The sequence below is a fragment of the Peromyscus eremicus genome, chromosome 1 (genome assembly GCF_949786415.1).
Source record: "Peromyscus eremicus chromosome 1, PerEre_H2_v1, whole genome shotgun sequence".
NCBI lineage: Eukaryota > Metazoa > Chordata > Mammalia > Rodentia > Cricetidae > Peromyscus > Peromyscus eremicus.
Window position 1 is genome coordinate 18,048,999 of NC_081416.1, and position 20,297 is coordinate 18,069,295.

At 44.0% G+C, this 20,297-nt stretch overlaps 1 protein-coding gene across 1 annotated transcript in view; it reads left to right on the plus strand.

The window, feature by feature from the left end:
• The window catches only part of Pkd2l1 (polycystin 2 like 1, transient receptor potential cation channel), a 32,012-nt gene that overhangs the window by 3,179 nt on the left and 8,536 nt on the right, over positions 1–20,297 (plus strand). Inside the window, 3 exon segments of the mRNA XM_059246447.1 lie at positions 18,141–18,268; positions 18,647–18,900; positions 19,928–20,152. Of these exon segments, the coding sequence (XP_059102430.1) occupies positions 18,141–18,268; positions 18,647–18,900; positions 19,928–20,152 (607 nt within the window).

Consider the following 20,297-nt stretch of genomic DNA (forward strand, 5'->3'; position numbering starts at 1 on the left):
TACACAAACAGCCCCCTGAAAACCTATTCATTTTTTTCTAAACTGAAGGGACCGGCTCTCCTGCCTCTCCCTTGGCCTACCCCTACCCTCATGGCTGCCTGTGGCTATGATACATTTCTCCTGCTTCTTTAGACCTGAAGCCTTGCTCTCCCACTTCAGACCCTGATGCTCTTAGTCTTCTGACGAAATTCATCTCAACTTCCTTTTTACATGCCTGCCTTTCTATACATTATAACAAGATTACTTCTGGAGATATCATGCAGGAGGAACATCACTCAATCTCTGGAAGTAATTTATCTTTGTATTCTCTAGTGGAATTACAACACTTTTACATGCCCCCCCCAGCCTGGTTTTAAAAATAAATAAAAACAAAAATCTTTAAAGAAAGAAGTCAGTGTGGAAACACTATGTGATGCATGATTCCAGCTGCATAGTATTCTGGAAGAGATGAAGAGCTGGCAATGGTTGCCTGAGATTGAAGGGAGAGAGAGATGAAGAAAGAGGGTTTTTAAAGGTGGTCTCCATGCATCAGTTACAGTGTCCGGACCATTGTCTAACCAGTGTATCTTTCTGTTTAGGATTTTCATACAGGGATGGCTGTATTTACATGGAAGCCAGAGGAGTATGGGAAACTGTGCCTTTTATTCACCACAGTGAACCTAAAACTGCTTTAGAAAACAAAAACAAAATCAGGCCTGGCGTGGTGGCATACACGTTTAATCCCAGTACTCGGGAGGATATCTGTGAGTTTGAAGTAGGCCTATTCTATATACAGAGTTCAGGACAGCTGGAACTACATAGGGAGACCCTGTCTCAAAACAAACAAAAACAAAAGACAAAAGGAAAACCTACCTTTATTAGTTTATTCAGTTCGTTTGCTGTTGTTTGTTTGTGAAGACAGGCAGCCCAGGTTAGCCCAGAACACTCCATCCTTCCTTTCTCTCCTGAGTACTGGGAAGATAAGCCTGGGCACTCTGCTCAGATTTTTGTGTTGATGTTTTACATTACTGAATCCTGAGCCCAGGACCTCATCCATGCCAGACAAATTCCCCATTGATGATTGATACCCCTGGTCCTTACTTTTTAAAATGTATTAGAAGGTAACTTCATTAAGACAGGAATATTAATTGGTACACGCCTTTAATTCCAGCATTTGAGAGGCAGAGGAAGGCAGATCACTTGAGTTTGAGGCTAGCCTGGACTACATAGTGAGTAGTCCAACAAAAATAACCTCTACACTTAATTAGAAAGCACTATAAACTTCTAAATAACTAAAAAAGAAGTTTAAACATTTTTAACCACAAAAACTGATGAGTGTTAGAGGTAATGGCTGTTTTGATTCGTCTTAGTTGGTCAGCATACACAGCATAAATATGTAATGAAACATTACCTTGCCCCATATATTCATGCAAGTATTATCTATTATTGTAAAAATAAAGAAGGGAATTGGAGAGATGACTCAGCATTAAGAACCTGGTAGCCGTTGGAGAGGGCCAGGTTTGTTTCCCAGTACCCACATGGTAGCTCACAGTTCTATGTCTGTAACTCCAGTCCAGGGGATCTGATTTCCTTTTCAGGACTCCACAGACACGGCATGCACGTGCTGCATTTACATACTTGTCGGCAAAACACTTCACATAAAATAAAAATGAAGAAATAATACATATGGAAATGCCTTTAAATATTGTATTTGGTTCCACCAGGTACAGTATCATTTGAGGATCCTTCTAGAGACTCCAGACCTTTAAGTTAGCAATTTCTCCAAAAGGTCTCAGTTTACCACTACCATTGGCAAGATCAGAAATAGCAGGGCTTTACTGATCAGTTTCTGGAGCTACATATACTGTCACCAACTGCTCCCAAGGTTTCTGCAAAACTAGATCAATTTTTACTCCCATTTCACAAACAAGGAAAAGTGTCATTGTGTCAAAGAGCTTCCCTGGGGACTTAAAGTAAGAGGAGGAAGCAGGAAGCCAGTTCGACAGCCATTGGGCCTTCTCCAAGGATGAGATTTTGAACCAGTACAATGAATACTTGATGTAAACGTTACTTTATTGACACCAATCCATATCCTAGCTCAGTGATTAGAAGCGTTGTTTCTCATGACGAGGCGATTTCCCGTCATGATCCAGTCAATCGACTCCCTTCCCTACCCAAGCAGAATTAAATCTCAAGAGGATGCTGCTGTCTCCATTTCTTTCTTCTATTGCTACACTTAAACACGAGGCACAGTCTCCAAAGAACATTTTTATTTATAATTCACTTCCACCCTGTCCAAAGGCATTAAAAAATCTTTGTACTACCAACATTTATTCGTACACACACACATTATACACGTTCATATATAATTACATCAGCAATACTCTTTCTGAATTTCTGAGTAGTTGATATATTTTAATTTTATGATCACAGTTGCATCACAGTTAACTGAAATTTTCTCTTATTGCTTGAGTATTTATTGTGGGTAAGCATGCCCATACCTGTTGCCTTCTCTTGCTTTTGTTAAATTTGTTCCTTGGGCATTGCTGAGGAGATTAAGCCCAAAGTTGGGAATATCTTCTTGGTGTTGTGTGCTGCTGTTGGCCTCTGTGTAAGCACTGCATGTATTTATTACAGCACTCTGGCTATAAGATCATACCAGTGTAAGACTTCATCAAAATTGGATGTTCTCATTCATAATTTTTAGTATTAAGTAGGTATAAAATGATACAACCATCTGCCTTAATTTTCTTGTCTTTGATTCATAGTGGAGATAGACAGTTTTCTTATGTCTACTTTGTGATTCATACCCATTTTGTATAAATTGCCTAAGACAGACTTTGCTGGGAGGAGAGGGGGATTTTAGGAAGGAAGAATTGTTAGACTCGTGGTAGGAATCACCTGCTAGGACCGTCATTTTAGAATGAACTGAAGTTGGACATTACCAGTTGGGCCTGGGGTGAGCCCCAGGATCTAACAGTTGCAGACAGCCGTGCCGACCCAATGTTCTGTCCCTTGTGTTTTGCTCTAGCAGCTTGACTGTCTGGTGACTCATCTGGCTAACACAGAGCTATCTTCTTTAGTCAGGCAGCATGGGGGAGCCATCAATCTCCTCATAATGTCATTATGTAGCCCTGGAAACCCCACAAAGAGCACTCACACCTATGACCTCACTTGACCATGACGGCAAGTCTGTAAAGGATCGATATCATGATTTCCACGCCAAAAGATGAGGAAAATGTCATTCTTGTCATTATGAATAGTGCAGGAATGACCTGCTGTTCAGAAAGGCTCATATTAGCGGAGTCCATCCTGTCATAAGTATTGTCCAGCAGAGACATACAGGGCAGTGAATGATGGTCCTGCCCCTCCTCAGCCTCCCCGCCTCCCATCATGAGATTTATGAAAGCTCTTCCAGCCCTTTGTCTTCTTGGAAGGACGGCTGTGGCCTTTTGTTGATGGAGGAAACACTGAAGGCCTTTGTTAGAAACAATGGCTGTTTGTTTTAGGAAACATTTTTGTTATCTCAAAGGTGCACCTGGGACTGTCCCTATATAGGAGAGTCTCTGAGCCATGACCTAGGCTGGATCTGGTCACCAGGAGTTGGGGAGGAGGACAGAGACCTCAGCCTTTCACCACTCCTGTCTACTCATCAACCAGTGTGGGTTGATTGCCCCTTGTCACTGCTGGCTGTAGGGAAGTGTGCCTGCCTCGCCTCCCTCCGCCTTTAAAAAAAAATCTATCTATCTATCTATCTATCTATCTATCTATCTATCTATCTATCTATCTGTCTGTCTGTCTGTCTGTCTGTCTGTCTATCTGTCTATCTGTCTATCTGTCTATCTGTCTATCTGTCTATCTATCTGTCTGTCTGTCTGTCTGTCTATCTATCTATCTATCTATCTATCTATCTATCTATCTATCTATCTATTTATGTGGGGCACGGTGGAGATAAGAGGACAGAGTCAGTTCTCTCCTTCCACCACGTGGGTTCTAGGGACCAAACTCAGGCTGTCGGGCTTAGCAGCAGGCACCTTTATCTGCTGAGCCTTCTCACCAATCCACCGCTCTGCTATCTTTCAGTGGGAATCAAGTTTCAGGCAGAATCTTGCATCATCAGGATATTAGGAAAAACTGTCCTTCTTAACTGCACATTTCTAGAACTGATGATGAAAGAAACAGACTATGTGGGGGAGACCCAATCAGAGTCTGCAGGTGAGCCCCTGTGTGGCTGCTAGGATGGCCTGATAAGGCCACCTGATTCGAGTCATGGTGCCAACAGTTATTAGCCAGAGAGCTTAGGATGCTTAAATCTCTTTGAGCCTTGATCTACTACTCAAGAGAGGCTGGTACCTGCTTATCTGAAGTTGGAAGAAAACAAAGAGGATACTTAGTGTCTGTCTCAGGCTCTCGAGGAATATCAGTTGCCATTCTACATTAAGGTGCAAGTCAGGCAGGTGCTGAAATCTCCAGTCTGGCTTGCTGTAGGTGAGATCAGGGCTCTGGCCCCACTGGTAGAAGGGGCCAGAAAGAAAAGACGTTGCTGGTATCAGCTGGCACCAATCCGAGTGCTCGCTCTGCTAAGCAAAGCATGGAAACCGAACAACACAACTCACAGAGAACTTCGCTCGTGAGTGAAGGGTCTGGGGTGTAAGGTTCAAGAGGGACACTGAGGCAGATTATCTTTTAGAATAAAAAGAAAAAGGTTTATTAGGTCTGGAGAGATGGATCAGTGGTTAAGGGCACTGGCTGCTCTTCCAGAGGACCCAGGTTCAATGCCCAGCTCCCACAATATGCAGCTCACACCTGCCTGTAACTCTAGCTCCAGGGTATCTGATGCTCTCTTCTGGCCTCCGAGTATGCTGAATGCATGTGGTGCTTAGTCATACATGTAGACAAAACATTCATACACATAAAATAAAAATAAATAAATTCTCAAAAATAAAAAAACAAAAAGGTTTATTAGAAGAGTTATTAACACTATGAACAGACAGACAGACAGACCGCTGCATGGTGGAGGCTCTGAGGAGAGTTCAGGCCTCAGTGTCATAAATGGACATCATGGCAGGGACTCTGATGATTGCAGGCCTGTGAGACAGAGTAGGGACAGCCTTTTATAGATCTCGGAGAAGTCTGCAGCCAGGCTGCCGCTGATTCTCCAGCAGGCAGCGGGGAAAGGGGTAAAAAGGGGTGCATGTCAGCATTGGCAGGGTGCCAGGTGGTCTGCTGACAACTTTATGTCAGCCTGACACAATCCAGAGTTGTTTGGGAAGCAGGAACCTCAGCTGAGAAAATGCCCCAATTAGACTGGCCCGTGAGAAAGACTGTGGTTCGCTTTTTGAACTGATGATGAATGTTGATATACCCAGCTCACTGTAGGGTGCGCCATCCCTGCTGGTGGTCCTGGGTGCTATAAGAAAGCAGGCTGAGCAAGCCATGAGAAGCAAGCCAGTAAGCAGCATCCCTCCATGGCCTTTACACATGCTCTTCCTTCCATTTCTGCCTTGACTTCCTGCTCTAACTTCCCTGGATGATGGACTACAAGCTGTAGAAGGAAACAAATCCTTTCTTCCCAAAGATACTTTTGGTCACTGCGCTTCATCACAGAAACAGAAACCCTAATGAAGACAGGCACCCTTTGATATTGGGTGTCTGGCAACCTCACTCCAGAAAGAGAGAAATCTGGGCACCTAGGGAGTCATGGCAGCAGGCTCTTGGTCTGGAGCTTGCTGGCAGCTGGAAAGCCAGGGGGAGAAAGGTATCTTGGCCTTAGCCCCAGTCTTGGCTGGATTCTAGCAATGGGTGAGATGGAGTCATCGGTGTGAATGGCAGGCTGTTGGGAGGTAGTCTGTAGAAAGATCTTTGAGACTATGAAATAAAGTACACAGGTGAGGAGTTCTAATAACAAACTCTGTGTTCTGGGTGGTGGCGGCAGCTGTCAGGCTTGGGTGACGTCTCAGGCCTGGGTGGAGGTTCTGGCCCCAGAAATAAGGGATAGGGCAACGGTTCTTGAAGGTGTGCTTAGAGGAGCCTGGGGCTTTCTGTGACCTTTTCAGGGACAGTGTAAGGGCTTCTCTTACCCAATGACATAACTGTGTAAGGTCATATTTTCTTCCACCTCAGCTAAAGCAACAGATTGTGACACATTGACTACTAAAGCTGACATGAGAATTGAGTAATCTTCTACTAAGCTGAGCACTCAGGGACATGTAAATTCTAATGCAATGTTGTATTTTTCAGTAAAAGACAATTGTTTTTTCTTTTTAGAGAATATAGTAGTTATAAGTACAAATGTTATTTATGTTTACATGCATTGTGTTAATCATCTTTTTTGTTTGTTTGTTTGTTTTTTCGAGACAGGTTTTCTCTGTGTAGTTTTGGTGTCTGTCCTGGATCTCGCTCTGTAGACCAGGCTGGCCTCGAACTCACAGAGATCTGCCTGGCTCTGCCTCCCGAGTGCTGGGATTAAAGGTGTGCGACACCACTGCCTGGCTCACCTTTTTTTTTAATGCTAGGGATTAAACCTGGGACCTTATGCTTGCTTAGCATATGCTCTGCCACCAAGCTACATCCCCAGCCTCTCAAATGAGATTACCTCATAGTCTGGAGGGGAAAGTGGATGAGACAAGAATGAGATCCTGGCCATTCACACACTCATTCATTCAAACATTATGAAGTTTTATTATGTACGAGACCCTAGGATGGCTGTTAAGGGCTTGAAATATACCGGACACATCTGCCTTTGAGGAACAAGGGACTCTGATGTTTTGTGATGGGTGCTGCGGTGGAAGGCTGATTCAGAACCATGACAAGATGTGGGGGACAAAGAGGCCGGGGGAGACCTGGGAGTCTTGCAGGTCTCAGAGGCTCCATTGAAGCCTAAGGAAGCATTGTCAGGCAGCCCCGAAGTCACCGCCATGTGCTGGCTTGTTTATTGTGACAGTGGGCTCTCTACCTGGCTATGTTATTTGTTGGAGGATGAAGTATTAACCCCCAAAGCTGCAGGCTAGGAATATGCAAGACCTTTGCCATACACCCCAGCTCACAAGAAGTAGGAAGCCAGAGAGGGAGGCATGTCCTTCACTTCCATGACACGAATCAGAAGTTGTAAGTGGAAGTCTGTCCCTCCACTCCCATCCTGCTGCCTAGAACTTATTTAAATGTTTATCACACTTAGATACAATGAAAGCTTCATAATGTAGCATTTGGTTGGACAGAAATGAAGCCCACATAACATTATATTATTATGAAGAGGAGCGGGAAAGGCATTTCGAAGGAACTGCCAGTCTGTACCAGTTAACATGAGAAGAAACCTTGTAGCTTGGCACCAGGGGCAACAATGGTAAACGTAAATGGAGAAATCAGGGTCCTGCCCAAAGTAAACCTCCCAAGTTCAAAGTCACCGGAGAGACTGGTGAAAGGTTTTGTTTTTCCTACTGTGACAAGATGTCACGCTGATTAGCGAAGGAATTGTGAAAGTATTATCGGAGGCTGTAGGGAAGGCATAAGAAAAGGTAGACTCTTGACATTGGATGCTAGTCCTCCAAGAAAGCAGAAACTTGAAAATAGTTGCCCTCATCTCTCCTCAACCCTAATTATGTATTTGATAAAGGCCACACTGAGTCCAATTTGTCAAGAAATAGCCAGTCTTTCCAGAGAACTTCTCAGCAAGCCAAGTGCCCAGAGGGGCTCACGAAGAAGCCTTCAGAGGTGCTGAGAGATGTCTAGGCCTGTCAACTCCAGCCACCAGAGAACGTGGCACAGCGGAGGTGGTCTACACAGGATGGCTGTGAGGGTGGGCATGGAAGAGACCTCCAGGCAGCAGGAGAAGCTCTGAAACCTGCCATTCTCCTCAGCTTGTTAGCAAAGAGCAATGGGCTTTGGGTCTGAAAATGTTTTCTTTCTTTGCTATTTAATTTCTGCAGTTCTTTGCAAATGCTGGAAGGAGTCCCTTGTCTGAAGTGGGGCTGGGAAAGATGTCCCCGACTCCGGGGGCTGTCTGTTATAATGCTCCACTGATTGCTCCCTTGGTTGTACAGAATCCTTTTCCTTTCATGTAATCCCGTCTGTTGAGATTTGCAAATATTTTCTCAGCTGTTAGTGTTCTATTTTAGACTTTTTGCAGGGACCTGGAGAGATGGCACAACAATGAGGAACGTGTGTTCCTCTCCTACCGGACCCGAGTTCGATTCCTAATATTCACCTCAGGTGACTCACAGCCACTTTTAACTCCAGCTCTGGGTGTGTATGGGGGTCCCACACCTCTGACCTCCACAGGCCGAATGCACACACATGCACGTACCTGTTCCCTCCCCCTGCAACACATACATACACATAGCTAAAAACAATTTTTAAAATGTTTAAAAAAAGCAAGCTTCATAACCACACAGAGTCATAAGGGGTCATTTGTTCAGAAAATAGTCTTGCCAGCCCAATGTCTTGAAGGTAACCCCTGTGTTTTCTATGAAAGTTCCAGTGTTTTAAGTTAAAGTCTTTGATGTCTTTTGAATTGATTTTCTCGTACAAGGTGAAAGGTATAAATCTAATTTCACTCTTCTGTAGGTAGGAATCAAGTTTACCCACCCCATTTGTTGCTTAAGTTTTTTCCAAGGTATGTTTTTGCCTCCTTTGTCAAAAATGAAATGGCCATAGCTTTGCCATTTCATTTCTGGATAAATTGGCATGAGCTATGAAAGAGGGGAGAACATTCCACTTCTGTCACTGATTTTTTGTTTTGTTTTGTTTTGGCGGTGGATAAGTGCATAAAGTGTATTTGATATTGAAAGTGTAAAATGTAATGTGAAGCTTCACAGCTTCCATTTCTAATGCCTATTCTAACTGTATAGACATTCCTCGAGTTGTATCAACTTTGGGTCTGGTTAATTTTGGTGTGTTGTTTTTTATTTATTTGAATTTTTTAAAATGACAAAGTTAGAAAAAATAAACTATCCATTTTATTTTTAAACATTTTATTTATTATTGCTATTAGTGTGTGTGTGTGTGTGTGTGTGTGTGTGTGTATGTGTGTGTGTGTTTTGTGGGTGCACATGTGCCAAGTGTGCATGTGAGGATCAGAAGATAACTTTCAGGGGTTAAGTTCTCTCCTTCTGCCAGGCTTCAGGGGGTTAAGCTTTCACCATTGGATTTTTTTTGTGTGTGTGGGGGATAACATGGAAAAGTGCTTTCTTCCTTCTCTTTCTTTCTTCTCTTCTGCTCTCTTCTCTCCTTCCTTCCTTCCTTCCTTCCTTCCTTCCTTCCTTCCTTTTCCTCTTTCCCTTCCTCCCTTCCCTTCCCTTCCCTCCTCCTTCAATTTATTTTACATCTCAGCCAAAGTTTCCCCTTCCTCCTTTCCTCACAATCCCTCCCCCCACCCCACCCCCTGTCCCTACTTCCCAATCCACTTCTGTTCAGGAAAGGGCAGGCCTCCCATGGATATCAAGAAAGCATGGCCTATCAAGTTGCCATAAGACTAAGCACCTCCCTGTGTATTAAGGCTGGGCAAGGTCCTAAAAGCCAGCAAAAGAGTCAGAGATGGCCCCTGCTCCCACTGTTAGGAGTCCCACAAGAGGATCAAAACACACAACTGTAACACACATGCAGAGGGCCTAGATTGGTCTCACAAAGGCTCCCTGGTTGTCAGTTCAGTCTCCATGAGCTCCTACAAACCCAGGTTAGTTGATTCTGTGGGCTTTCTTGTGGTGTCCTTGACCCCTCTGACTCCTACAATCCTTTCCCCTCTATTCTGCAGGGTTTCCCAAGTTCTGCCTAATTTTGGCTGTGGGTCTGCATCTGTTTCCATCAGTTACTGGGTGAAGCCTCTCTGATGACAATTAGGCTAGGCACCAATCTATGAGGATAGCAGAATATCATTAGGCATCATTACATGGACTTTTTTTTTCTCCAGTTGTGTCTGGTTCTGTCCTAGATCTCTGGGCCATCCAGCCTCTGGATCCTGGTGCTCCAGGCAATGTCAGGGTGGGCTTACTCTCCTGGCATGGGTCTTAGTCTATACTGGTCATTGGTTGGCCACTCCCTCAATCTCTAGGCCACCCTTACCCCAGCACGTCCCATTGGCAGGACAGACTGTAGGTCAAAGGTTATGTGGCTGGGCTGGTTTCCACTCCTTCCTGGTCACAGGAGATAGCCAGTACCATCCGGTTTTGCAGCAAGCACTTTAACCTGCTAAACCACCTCACTAGCCTGAAACACTCAATTTCTGACACAGGAGTAGAGTAGGTTCATAAAAGAGCTGTACACTTGCTGCCAGAGGTGACCCAGCTCTCCAAAGGTCACTGTCAGTTAGTGCAGGGAACGCATCCTGATCCTGCCCAAGGAGAGGCTGGCTGGAAGGGCACACCTGTGTTCTGTTGAGTCGTAATTAGGGGCAGGGAGGCATGCTGCAGCACTTGGTGGCCCGTGTGGCAGCTCCTGGGAAAGAAGCACAAATCGCTGTGCCTGTTGCTCTGAGCTGGGCTCGTCTCCCAGCAGTTCAAAAGACAGGACTAGACTGTCCCGTCTCCAAGCACAGGAGCGGATAAAATCAGGTTCTTACCCAAGCTCCTGATGACAGCGGTTAATAATGATTTCAACACTCAGGCTTCTTTAGCAACAATGTATTTTATGCCCCGCCCATGTCTAAAAGGGACATAGGTGGGGCATGTGTATGTCCATTAAAAAGCACAGCTATAACAAAATATAACCCACTAGAATATAATAAAGGACATAGCGTAAGAACTAGGAAAAGATAAGAGAGGAAAAGAAATTGTACCAGGAAACGTATAATAAATTAAAGATTGTTGATGCGTACAAAGCCTGAGGCTCCTGGGCAGTCAACGAAGAAAACACAAGTAATTTACATAGTTTTCATTGCTGAGTAAAGAAATAAAAAAGAAAAGTACTCCAATTAATAACAAGATGTAAACTTCAGGAGAGTTCGTGTTGGCCATTTTGATATGCAGCATATGGACTATAAAATTGATCTTAAAGTGTTAAAAATTAGAGGTACTTTTCTTACAATTGCCTCCCTTAATCCATGTTTAATACTCATAAAGTAAATATGTACATATATATGCATATATATAATTTTTTGTATTCTAAAGATCTAGATTTACCTATTTTTAAAAAAGCTTGGGAATGTTCAGGATGAGTAGTAGGCATGTCCTAGAATTTCACCACAGATAGTTTGGTCAGCAGGGTCCCATTAGTAAAGCTTAGAATGTCTTGATTGATCTAAAGCTCCTATTTAGGTGGTGAACCTGTGCGTTTGCCACTCACTTTCTGACTCAGCTGCTGGAGCTTGCTCATGAGGAACCTTATAAACTTGCACCGTCCTAGGGGTTTGGGTTGATTCTTTTAATGAGGTTTTTGAGAATTTCATGTGATGAGTTTTGACCATATTTGTTGCCTCCTCCAACTCCTCTCGGATCCATCTCCCCTCCCTGAGTTTTAGAAGGAGAATCAGAGTATCCAAGGAGAGTTAGAGCGGTAGAGCAGTCCAGTTAAGTAGTGAAGAATGGCGGTAAAATCCCTGGTCTTGGCGGTAAGGGAGACATGAGTCTGAATGTCTGCTCTGCTTGTTTGTTTTGTGATCTTTGAAGAAATGATTTAACTACATTTTGTTTTGTTTTGTTTTACTTCTTGAGACAGGCTCTCTATAGGTATCTCTGGCTATCCTGGAACTCACTATTAACAGCATTCTTGACCTTAGTTTATCTGCATGAAATGGAGATGGTAATTCCTACTTTCCCAGGTTTTTTGTCAGCCTTGTGGTAGATAATGTATACTAAGCCTGGGGGATGTCAAGTATCAATCAAGGTGATTATTTTATAACTACGCTTGGGCACCTGTGAATTTGGCTCGAGGCCATGAATATGAAATATGATTTAGCATGCATCACAGCCAAGAAGAGGAGGGGGAAGAGGAAGAAGAGGAGGAAGATGTTATCTACTCTTGGTGTTTGACCGTAACTCCTTTTCCTGGTCTCTGATCTTTCCACAGCATCGCATGAAGTCATTATCTAGCATTATCTAGTCCCTAAAACCTGCCTGACATACTGGCATTCAGCTGTCGAGGTCCAGTTCTGAGTGCGTCCATTCCCTGGTCTAGTGTCACCGTTTGAGATACATAGGACAATGCACTCCTTCATCAGATCCTGAAGGAACAGGAAGGCCAGCTCCACCCAGATCAGGCGGAGCAGCAGACAGTCCTTTATTGACACACCCAGCAGTGAAAGGAGTGTTGGGGACAGCAACCATTTCATATCAGAAGACAGTAGTGGCTCAGAAGGGCTGTCTTTTATGGAGCCTGGGTTTTTGCCTCATGAGTTCACTCTTAAATATAGTTCAGTTCTCAGAGCAGTTCATAATCAGCTTACTATGGAGGTGGGCAGATTTGCATCTGAATTTTGACTTTATTAATTTTTTACCTGGGGCAACTGGCAACCTCTCTCAAGGCTGGAAAATGGGGGCCGCCATAGCACACACTGTCACACGAAATGAAAAAGCATGTCAAGTGCACAGCCCAGGATGCACCCAGAACTGGTGTGCACAGGCAGGAGTGGGCACTCTGGTCACTTCTCTTCTTGGATAGAAAAGGATGCCAATGAGATGGAGTCCTTATCGGAGACATCTGAGCCCAGTGTTCCAGGCAGACAAGCTGCTTCTTCATAGGAAAGTCGGCTTGGCATCCGTATTACCTGAGTAGAAACCGATCCGAAGCAATGCAGATGCTAAGAAAAGGCAACACGTGGTTTGCAGTGTTCTTCCGCCCCAGTGCCCCTGCTCTGACATCTAGTGGTTCAGACGGGCAATGAACTCTGTAGTTTTCCCCCGGGGAAACTTCAAATTCCAGGGAGATTTTAAGACCTCCTGGAAGAGGTATAATTCCTTTCCATCCCTAATCTTAGAATCACTGAACTAGATGATGGGGAAACCCACGGCCTCTTGATGTCTCCATGAAGGACAAGTGTGACTGAGCACCTGACTGCCACAGGTCACAGCAGTGGCACTCCACATGTGGCCCCTGAACCTACAGCATCGATGGCACAGGGGGACTTATTAGAAACACACATGTTGAGCCCCGCACAGTGCTACGGCAATGCCCTTTAACAAGCTTCTCTATGTCACATACCACAGGTTGCTTGTGGGTAAGATACAGAAGGAGCAAATGTGACAGGCACTATAATCACTGTCCCTTGGAGCAGCTCTGGGCTTTTCTTATCTTCGCTTGGATTCAGACCCCAGCAACCTCCAAATTTGATGTTTATTTTTTAAACTGTGCTTCCTTCCAAGGTATTGCAGAAGTCGGGCATTGAACCCAGGCCTGGTTCACCATAGACAGATGCTCTACTACTCAGCGACAGCCCAGGTCTCCCCATTCAGTTTTCTGAATGAATGACCACGAGGGAGACTGACCTCACACTGTAAAGTCGCTGGCCAACTGAAATTCCTGTTAGGTGAGCCAAGGTCTGGCTTCACTGATCTCACCCAAGTCTTAAGTGAATTACTGTTCTCTTTTAAACCAATGAATGTTCCAGATTCTTTTCAAACCTATTAAACAAAAGTTATCTTCAACTATTTTATTATATTGCTCATGGGTCAAATACAGTTTGAAAATGATTCACTTCATTTTTACTCTGTATTTTGGTGTTTTTAAAAAGCTCTTGCATGGGAGTCTAGGGAGATTGCTCTTCCAAAGGACCAGAGTTTGATTCCCATCTACATCAAGTGGCTTAGAAACACCTATAGCTCCAACTCCGGGGGATCCAACTCTTTGGCTCCCTGGGCACCTGCATATACCCCCACAACAGGCACACACAAATACACATAATTAAAAATAATAAAAGAAACTAACCCCTCTTCCACTGTTTGTCCAGCAAAGAGTAGCATCTATTGGCCACTCACCAGTGTAACAGTTGAGTGCAAGGTCAGCAGGGAGAGTCCACTGGGCTCTCAGTTCTGTGAGGTGGCTCTTAGCAGCCTGTCTCAGAACATTGCCTGTCTTCCCCCACGTACTGGGGAAAGGTGATCACAGACACGTTAGGAGGAAAGCCATGGCTTGGCCATTATTAACAGATTGGAAAGGGATAATGCCGAGGGCCAATGCTTTCTTCTTTGCTGGTGGCCCTCCCCAGTGAACTATGATGTCTGTTCTGTACCTGTAACCAGGGATCACTCTAGACAAGCTCTAGTTCACCCAAATCCTTCTCTTCCTAAATAGGGTGTAAAGGAAAAATATGATCCAAGATCTGAAAAATAAAGTTATTATTTTTAATGGTGTATATTTATATACATAGTGGTGTGTTTCACAAAGGCATTTCTTTTTCATTTTTTTCTAACATGTACTTATTTATTTTGTGTGTGCGTGCCTACACATGTCACGGCATATATGTGTAATGAGCCACAGAGGACAGCTTGTGGGAGTTAGTTCTCTCCATCTACTATGTGGGTCATGGGAACTGAACTCATGCCATGAGGCTTGGCTCCAAGTACCTTTATCCACTGAAACGTTTTCCCAACCCTCATAAAGATACCTTCATTCAAGTATACCAAAAACTTTGGTAATAGTATTCCTCAATAACTTTCCCTTTTACCCTTTTCTCCCTCCTCTAGTCTCTTCCCCCTTTACCCCCTCCCCGTGTGTGTGTGTGTATGTGCGTGTGCGTACGTGTGCGTACGTATGTGTGTGTAATGTCAAGCTAAGATACACATAAGAGAGAAAATATTTGATATTTTTCTTTCTGGGTTTAGTTTTCTTTGCTTAGTATAATAATTTCCAATTCATCAGTTTTCCTGCAGATGACATAATTTCACTCTTCTTTACAGCTGACTTTATTGTACATGTGCTGTATTTTCTTTATACCTTCGTCTGTTGATGAATGTGTAGGGTGGTTGTGTAACTTGGCATTGAATAGTGATATAGTAAACATGGATCTGCAGGTGACTCTGTGTTATACTGACTTGGATCCCCTTAAAGATATTCCTAGGCATGGTGCAGCCGGATCACACTGTAGTTCTAGTTTCTATCTTCTGAGGAGCCTGCATACTGACTTCCACAGTGGATGGACTCACTTATACTCCATTAGCAGTAACTAAGGTTCCTTTTCCACTTCATTCTCGTCAGCATTCACTGTTGTTGTTTTCTTAATGACGGCCATCCAGCCATCACTAGAGTGTGATGGAACCTCAGTGTAGCTTTGATTCGCATTTCCTTGACGCTAAAGATGTAGGATATCTTCATATGTTTATGAGCCATCTGTGCCTCAGCTTTTGAGAACAGTTTGTTCATTTCATTTGCACATTTATTGACTAGATTGTGTTACTATTTAACTTTAAAAATTCCTTATGTATTCTAGATATTTTATTCTATCAGATGTACAGCTAGTACAGATTTCCCTCCACCAGGTGGCGGTGGTGGCGCACGCTTCTAATCCCAGGCAGAGGCAGGCAGATCTCAGTGAGTTTGAGGCCAGCCTGGTCTACAGAGTGAGGTCCAGGATGGCCAGAGCACACAGAGAAAACTTATCTTGAAGGAAAAAAAAAAGAAAAGAAAAGAAAGAAAAGACTTCCCTCCTTACTGTAGGCTGTTTCTCCACTCCTTTAGTCACTGTTTTTTGTTACACACTTTTATTGTGTTGAGGCCAATCTATGCTTTTATATATGTTTGCTTTATGAAATTGGGTGCAACAATATTTGGTGTATATGTGTTTAGAATTGTTATAGCTTCTTAATGAACTATTTCCTTAATCAATATCAATTGACCTTCTTTATCTCTTCTGACTAATTTTTGTTTAAAGTCTACTTTGTCAGATATTAGTATCTGAGTTCTGTTAAAAAAGAAAAAACTTTTTAAAGGAATTGCTCACAAGAGTCTGAGAAGTCCTACTTTAAAATTTGAACGTAATTATACACATACAGAAAATTATAATGAAGATATAAAGAATTCATACATTTCACCTAGATACTCAAATATGAAGATGCTCCATAGCCCTGTCCCCTCCCCCACTGTATTTTGAAAATAAATTTGAGGACATAATGGGGTAAAGCCTCATTATTCCCAAATACTTTAATGTATATTTTCTTAAGATGGTGAATATTCTCTTGTCAAAATTAGGATATTGTCATTGATCTAGTACTTTTGTTTAATGAACAAGCCTTACTACAATTTCACTAACTATTTTACTAATAGCTGTTATACAAAAGAGAGAATATGACCCAGGATCTATTTCAGAAGCTCATACTATGTGTTGTTTTCAGTCTTTCATCTTGTTAAACAAACAAACAAGCAAAACCCCAAACCCAGCCAGGTGTGGTGGCACATGTCTTTCATCCCAGCACACAGGATGCCAAGGCTGGCAGATCCCTGTGAGTTCAAGGCTAGCCTGGTCTACATAGCAAGCTCCATGGCAGCCAGAACTACATAGAGTGACCCTGTCTCAAAAACAAAACAAACAAACAAAAATACCACTGAGTAACAAGAGAAATAATAATGTCAAATCAGAACCCCCAAGGGGAAGAAGCCAAGCATTCGTAAGTGCAAACTGATAAATAAAATCTCTTCCTGAAAAGAACACCAGATTCTTAGTGTTCTATTGCTGTGAAGAGACACCATAACGAAGGCAACTCTTATAAAGGAAAATATTTAATGGGACCTTGCTTACAGTTTCAGAGGTTTAGTCCATTATCATCATGGTGCTGGAACAATAGCTGAGAGCTATATCCCGATCTGCAGGCAGAGGGAGAGAGACAGAGAGAGAAAGACACACACACACAGAGAAAGACACACACACAGAGAGAAAGACACACACACACACACAGAGAGAGAGAGAGAGAAAGAGAGGTTGAACCTGGCATGGGCTTTTGAAACCTCAACGCTCACCCTCAGTGACACACTTCCTCCAACAAGGCCATATCAACTCGGACAAGGCCACACCTCCTAATCCTTCTAATCCTTCTCAAACAGTTCTACTCCCTGGTGACTAAACATTCAAATATGTGAACCTCTGGAAGCCATTCTTATTCAAACCACCACAATCAGCTAATAAATGTAGAAGAAGTAATTGATGGAAAAGAAACCCACCATTTGATATTCATCTTAGTAACAGACAACATTCATCAATAAATACTTTAATCTCATAGGTGAAAGAGGAATGAGTAATAAGAAATTTACATAGTGTCAAACTTTGTCCCAAATGTATATTAATTCTAAAAAGGAAAACCATAAATTTATATTGAAGAAACAGAGCAGACACTGTTTGTTTGTTTGTTTGTTTGTTCATTTGAGACAGGGATTCCCTGTAGCCCTGGCTGGCCTGGAAATTGCTTTGTAGACTAGGCTGGCTTTGAACTCAGAGATCCACCTTCCTCTGCCTCCCTAGTACTGGAAACAAAGGCGTTTGCCAACACACCTGGCAAACTTCATCTTAAGGGAATAGAATTAACTTCAGTAGTTAGATATCAGCAGACAACTGTATCTTTGAGGCACATCTCCCTCAAACCCATTACCTGAATTTAATCCTGAGGAAACATCAGACAAGCCCAGATTGGGGGACAACCTCTGAAATTAGTGGTATATACACGTTAAACCCTGCCTTTAAGAAGAAAATGTGGAGCTTCTCTATTTTTGGCACACAGGGCTGGTCTGTGGGCGTGAGGGTGGTCGAGTGAGGCTCTATTATTCAGAGCAAAGGCCAGCTTTTTTCTGATCTGCAATGCAATGAACCCTGTTTACAGGAGATGCTGATGCTCATGCTATGAATCAATGACTTTAGAAGGTTTCCTTTCCATTGCAAGATATTTAGCCTGAGTCCTACTCTGGAATTCAGAGTCAAAAATCAAGAACAAATAACAGGAAATATGTCCCAGTGCAGACATCCTTTGGCTCTGGCAAATAAGAACTAAGCAGTTAATCTGAGTGTAGGGAGAAAAGTGAGATTTCAGAATGGCAATGCCAACAGAGAATTACCAAGTAGAGTGCAGCATTTCTAGGTGACCTTGCAGTCACATTCTTCCCTAAAGCATCCCCTGGCTTCCCTAGTGGCACCATCACCCTCCCCAGACAATTCCAGGGGGAAGGTCTGGTGGGATCCCAACCGAAACAGTGAGATTTCTTGACTCCTCTGGGGAGATGGACCTTGAGGACACGCCTCTCGGGTTATATTCTAGTGACCTACGGAATGACAAGCGCTAGTGCCTACTACTACACCAAAGTGATGTCTGAGCTGTTCCTACATACCCCATCAGACTCTGGGGTCTCCTTCCGGACCATCAGCAGCATGGCAGACTTCTGGGACGTAAGTATGACACTGCCTTCCCCCTCCCTCTCCTTCTTAATGGTCTGAGAGACAGGCCAGAGTCCAGGGAGGTCAGTCTGGAACCGGGGAAAATTAAAGAATAAAGCTGGATGAACAGCTTGGACCAGAGTGCAGCTGGAGGTTGGAGAGAGATGGGGTGTCGACTGGAGGTTGACTAGCAAGAGTAGGACTAGCGTTTGGGTCAGAAAGGGAAGCTGAACTTCAAAACACAATATTCTAAACTGTATTTTAGTCAAGTTCAGAAGGTCAGCTGTGAGGGTCCAAAAACAGGCAAGTTGAAGGCCAGGGAATGAGGGCAAATGTCATGCACTGGGTTAGGAGGAGGCTGGACCAGGCCCAACCCAGGTTCTGGTCCAGTTTGCTCAGGGCCCACTCCTGGACAGTTTATACTGGACAAAGTGGTACAACAATCAGAGCCTGGGTCGTGGCTCCCACTCCTTCATCTATTATGAGAACCTGCTGCTGGGAGCCCCGAGGTTGCGGCAGCTGCGGGTGCGCAACGACTCCTGCGTGGTTCACGAGGACTTCCGTGAGGACATTTTGAACTGCTACGATGTCTACTCTCCGGACAAGGAAGATCAGCTCCCTTTTGGGTCCCTCAATGGCACAGCGTGAGTGAGCCCCTGCCAAAAGTGCAGGGCCACCCCTTTGAGCTTGCCATCAGCCCAGGGTGTGGGAAAAACTTGTATGAAACTTAAAAACCTGAAGGGTGGGCATCTTAGGAGACTTGGAGACCACTCCCTAAGTCCCAACAATGCCTCTTTGAGGACACGCATTTTGGTGTGTGTTGTTCAGGTGTGGAGGAGGCAGGTTAGCAGAAAAGACATGGCCTTGTTCCCACACATAGGCGCCGGTTCCACCCTTCCTGGAAGGCAGAGTCCCTTGGGGTATGTGGCCCATGAATGAAGTTCATGCAGCCGTCCAAGCCATGGTCAGAGAGTTTGACTCCTGGGTCCTGATGCAGGAAGCAGAAAGGGATGGAAGATGGATGAGGGAGGAAGAGAAGAAAGGAGGAGGGTAGGGAGGACGGGAAAGGAGGAGGGTAGGGAGGACGGGAAAGGAGGAAGCAGGAGAGAAATGGGGGTGGGGGAGGCTAGAATAAGGTATCCTGGGGTTGGCCAGCCAGCTACAGAACCACAGGAACTAGAAAACCATTTCTGGATTTATGGCCCAAGTGTTTCCTTCATGTACACTACACAGCCTGGGCCCAACAGTGCATTTTACATAGTGAAAAAAGGGAGATGCTTACAATTGAGTTTCAGGGATATCACTGGATAGATAGCTGTCTTGGGATTCCCTGAGTCTCCATTTCCTCTACTGCAAAATATGGGCAGTATTTTCCCTCTCTTTCCAAACAACTGTTAGTAGCAAACAAAATGATATATGTGCATCTATTGTATGTGATATTATGTGCACTATATGTGACATTACATACAAGGTGTATAAGATACGTTTCTCACAAAATTATGTGTGTATCACATATAATACATGCACACATATACATGTATAGTGCAGTAAGTATATATAGATACACAATGCATGTGGAACTGTGAAGCCAGGCATTCATAACTTCCTTAGGGGCTGAGTGTTTAGCCTGGTTCTGACCTCTTTGTACAGATGGCGTTTTTTCTTCTGCAGGTGGACATACCATTCACAGAGTGAGCTGGGGGGCTCCTCTCACTGGGCCAGGCTTACAAGCTACAGCGGGGGTGGCTACTACTTGGACCTTCCAGGATCCCGACAAGCCAGTGCAGAGGCCCTCCAAGGCCTTCAGGAGGGGCTATGGCTAGACAGGGGCACTCGGGTGGTCTTCATCGACTTCTCCGTCTACAATGCCAACATCAACCTTTTCTGTATTCTGAGGTAAGGACCCTTCCCCCACTGTATCTCTCTGTCCACGGTTCCTGGTCCATCTGATGTGCTTGAGACCTTTCCTGACCCGGTACCCTGTGGTGGACGTGAAGAGCCAGGGGGACAGGAGGAACTGTCCCAGTCAGGTCCCCACTAG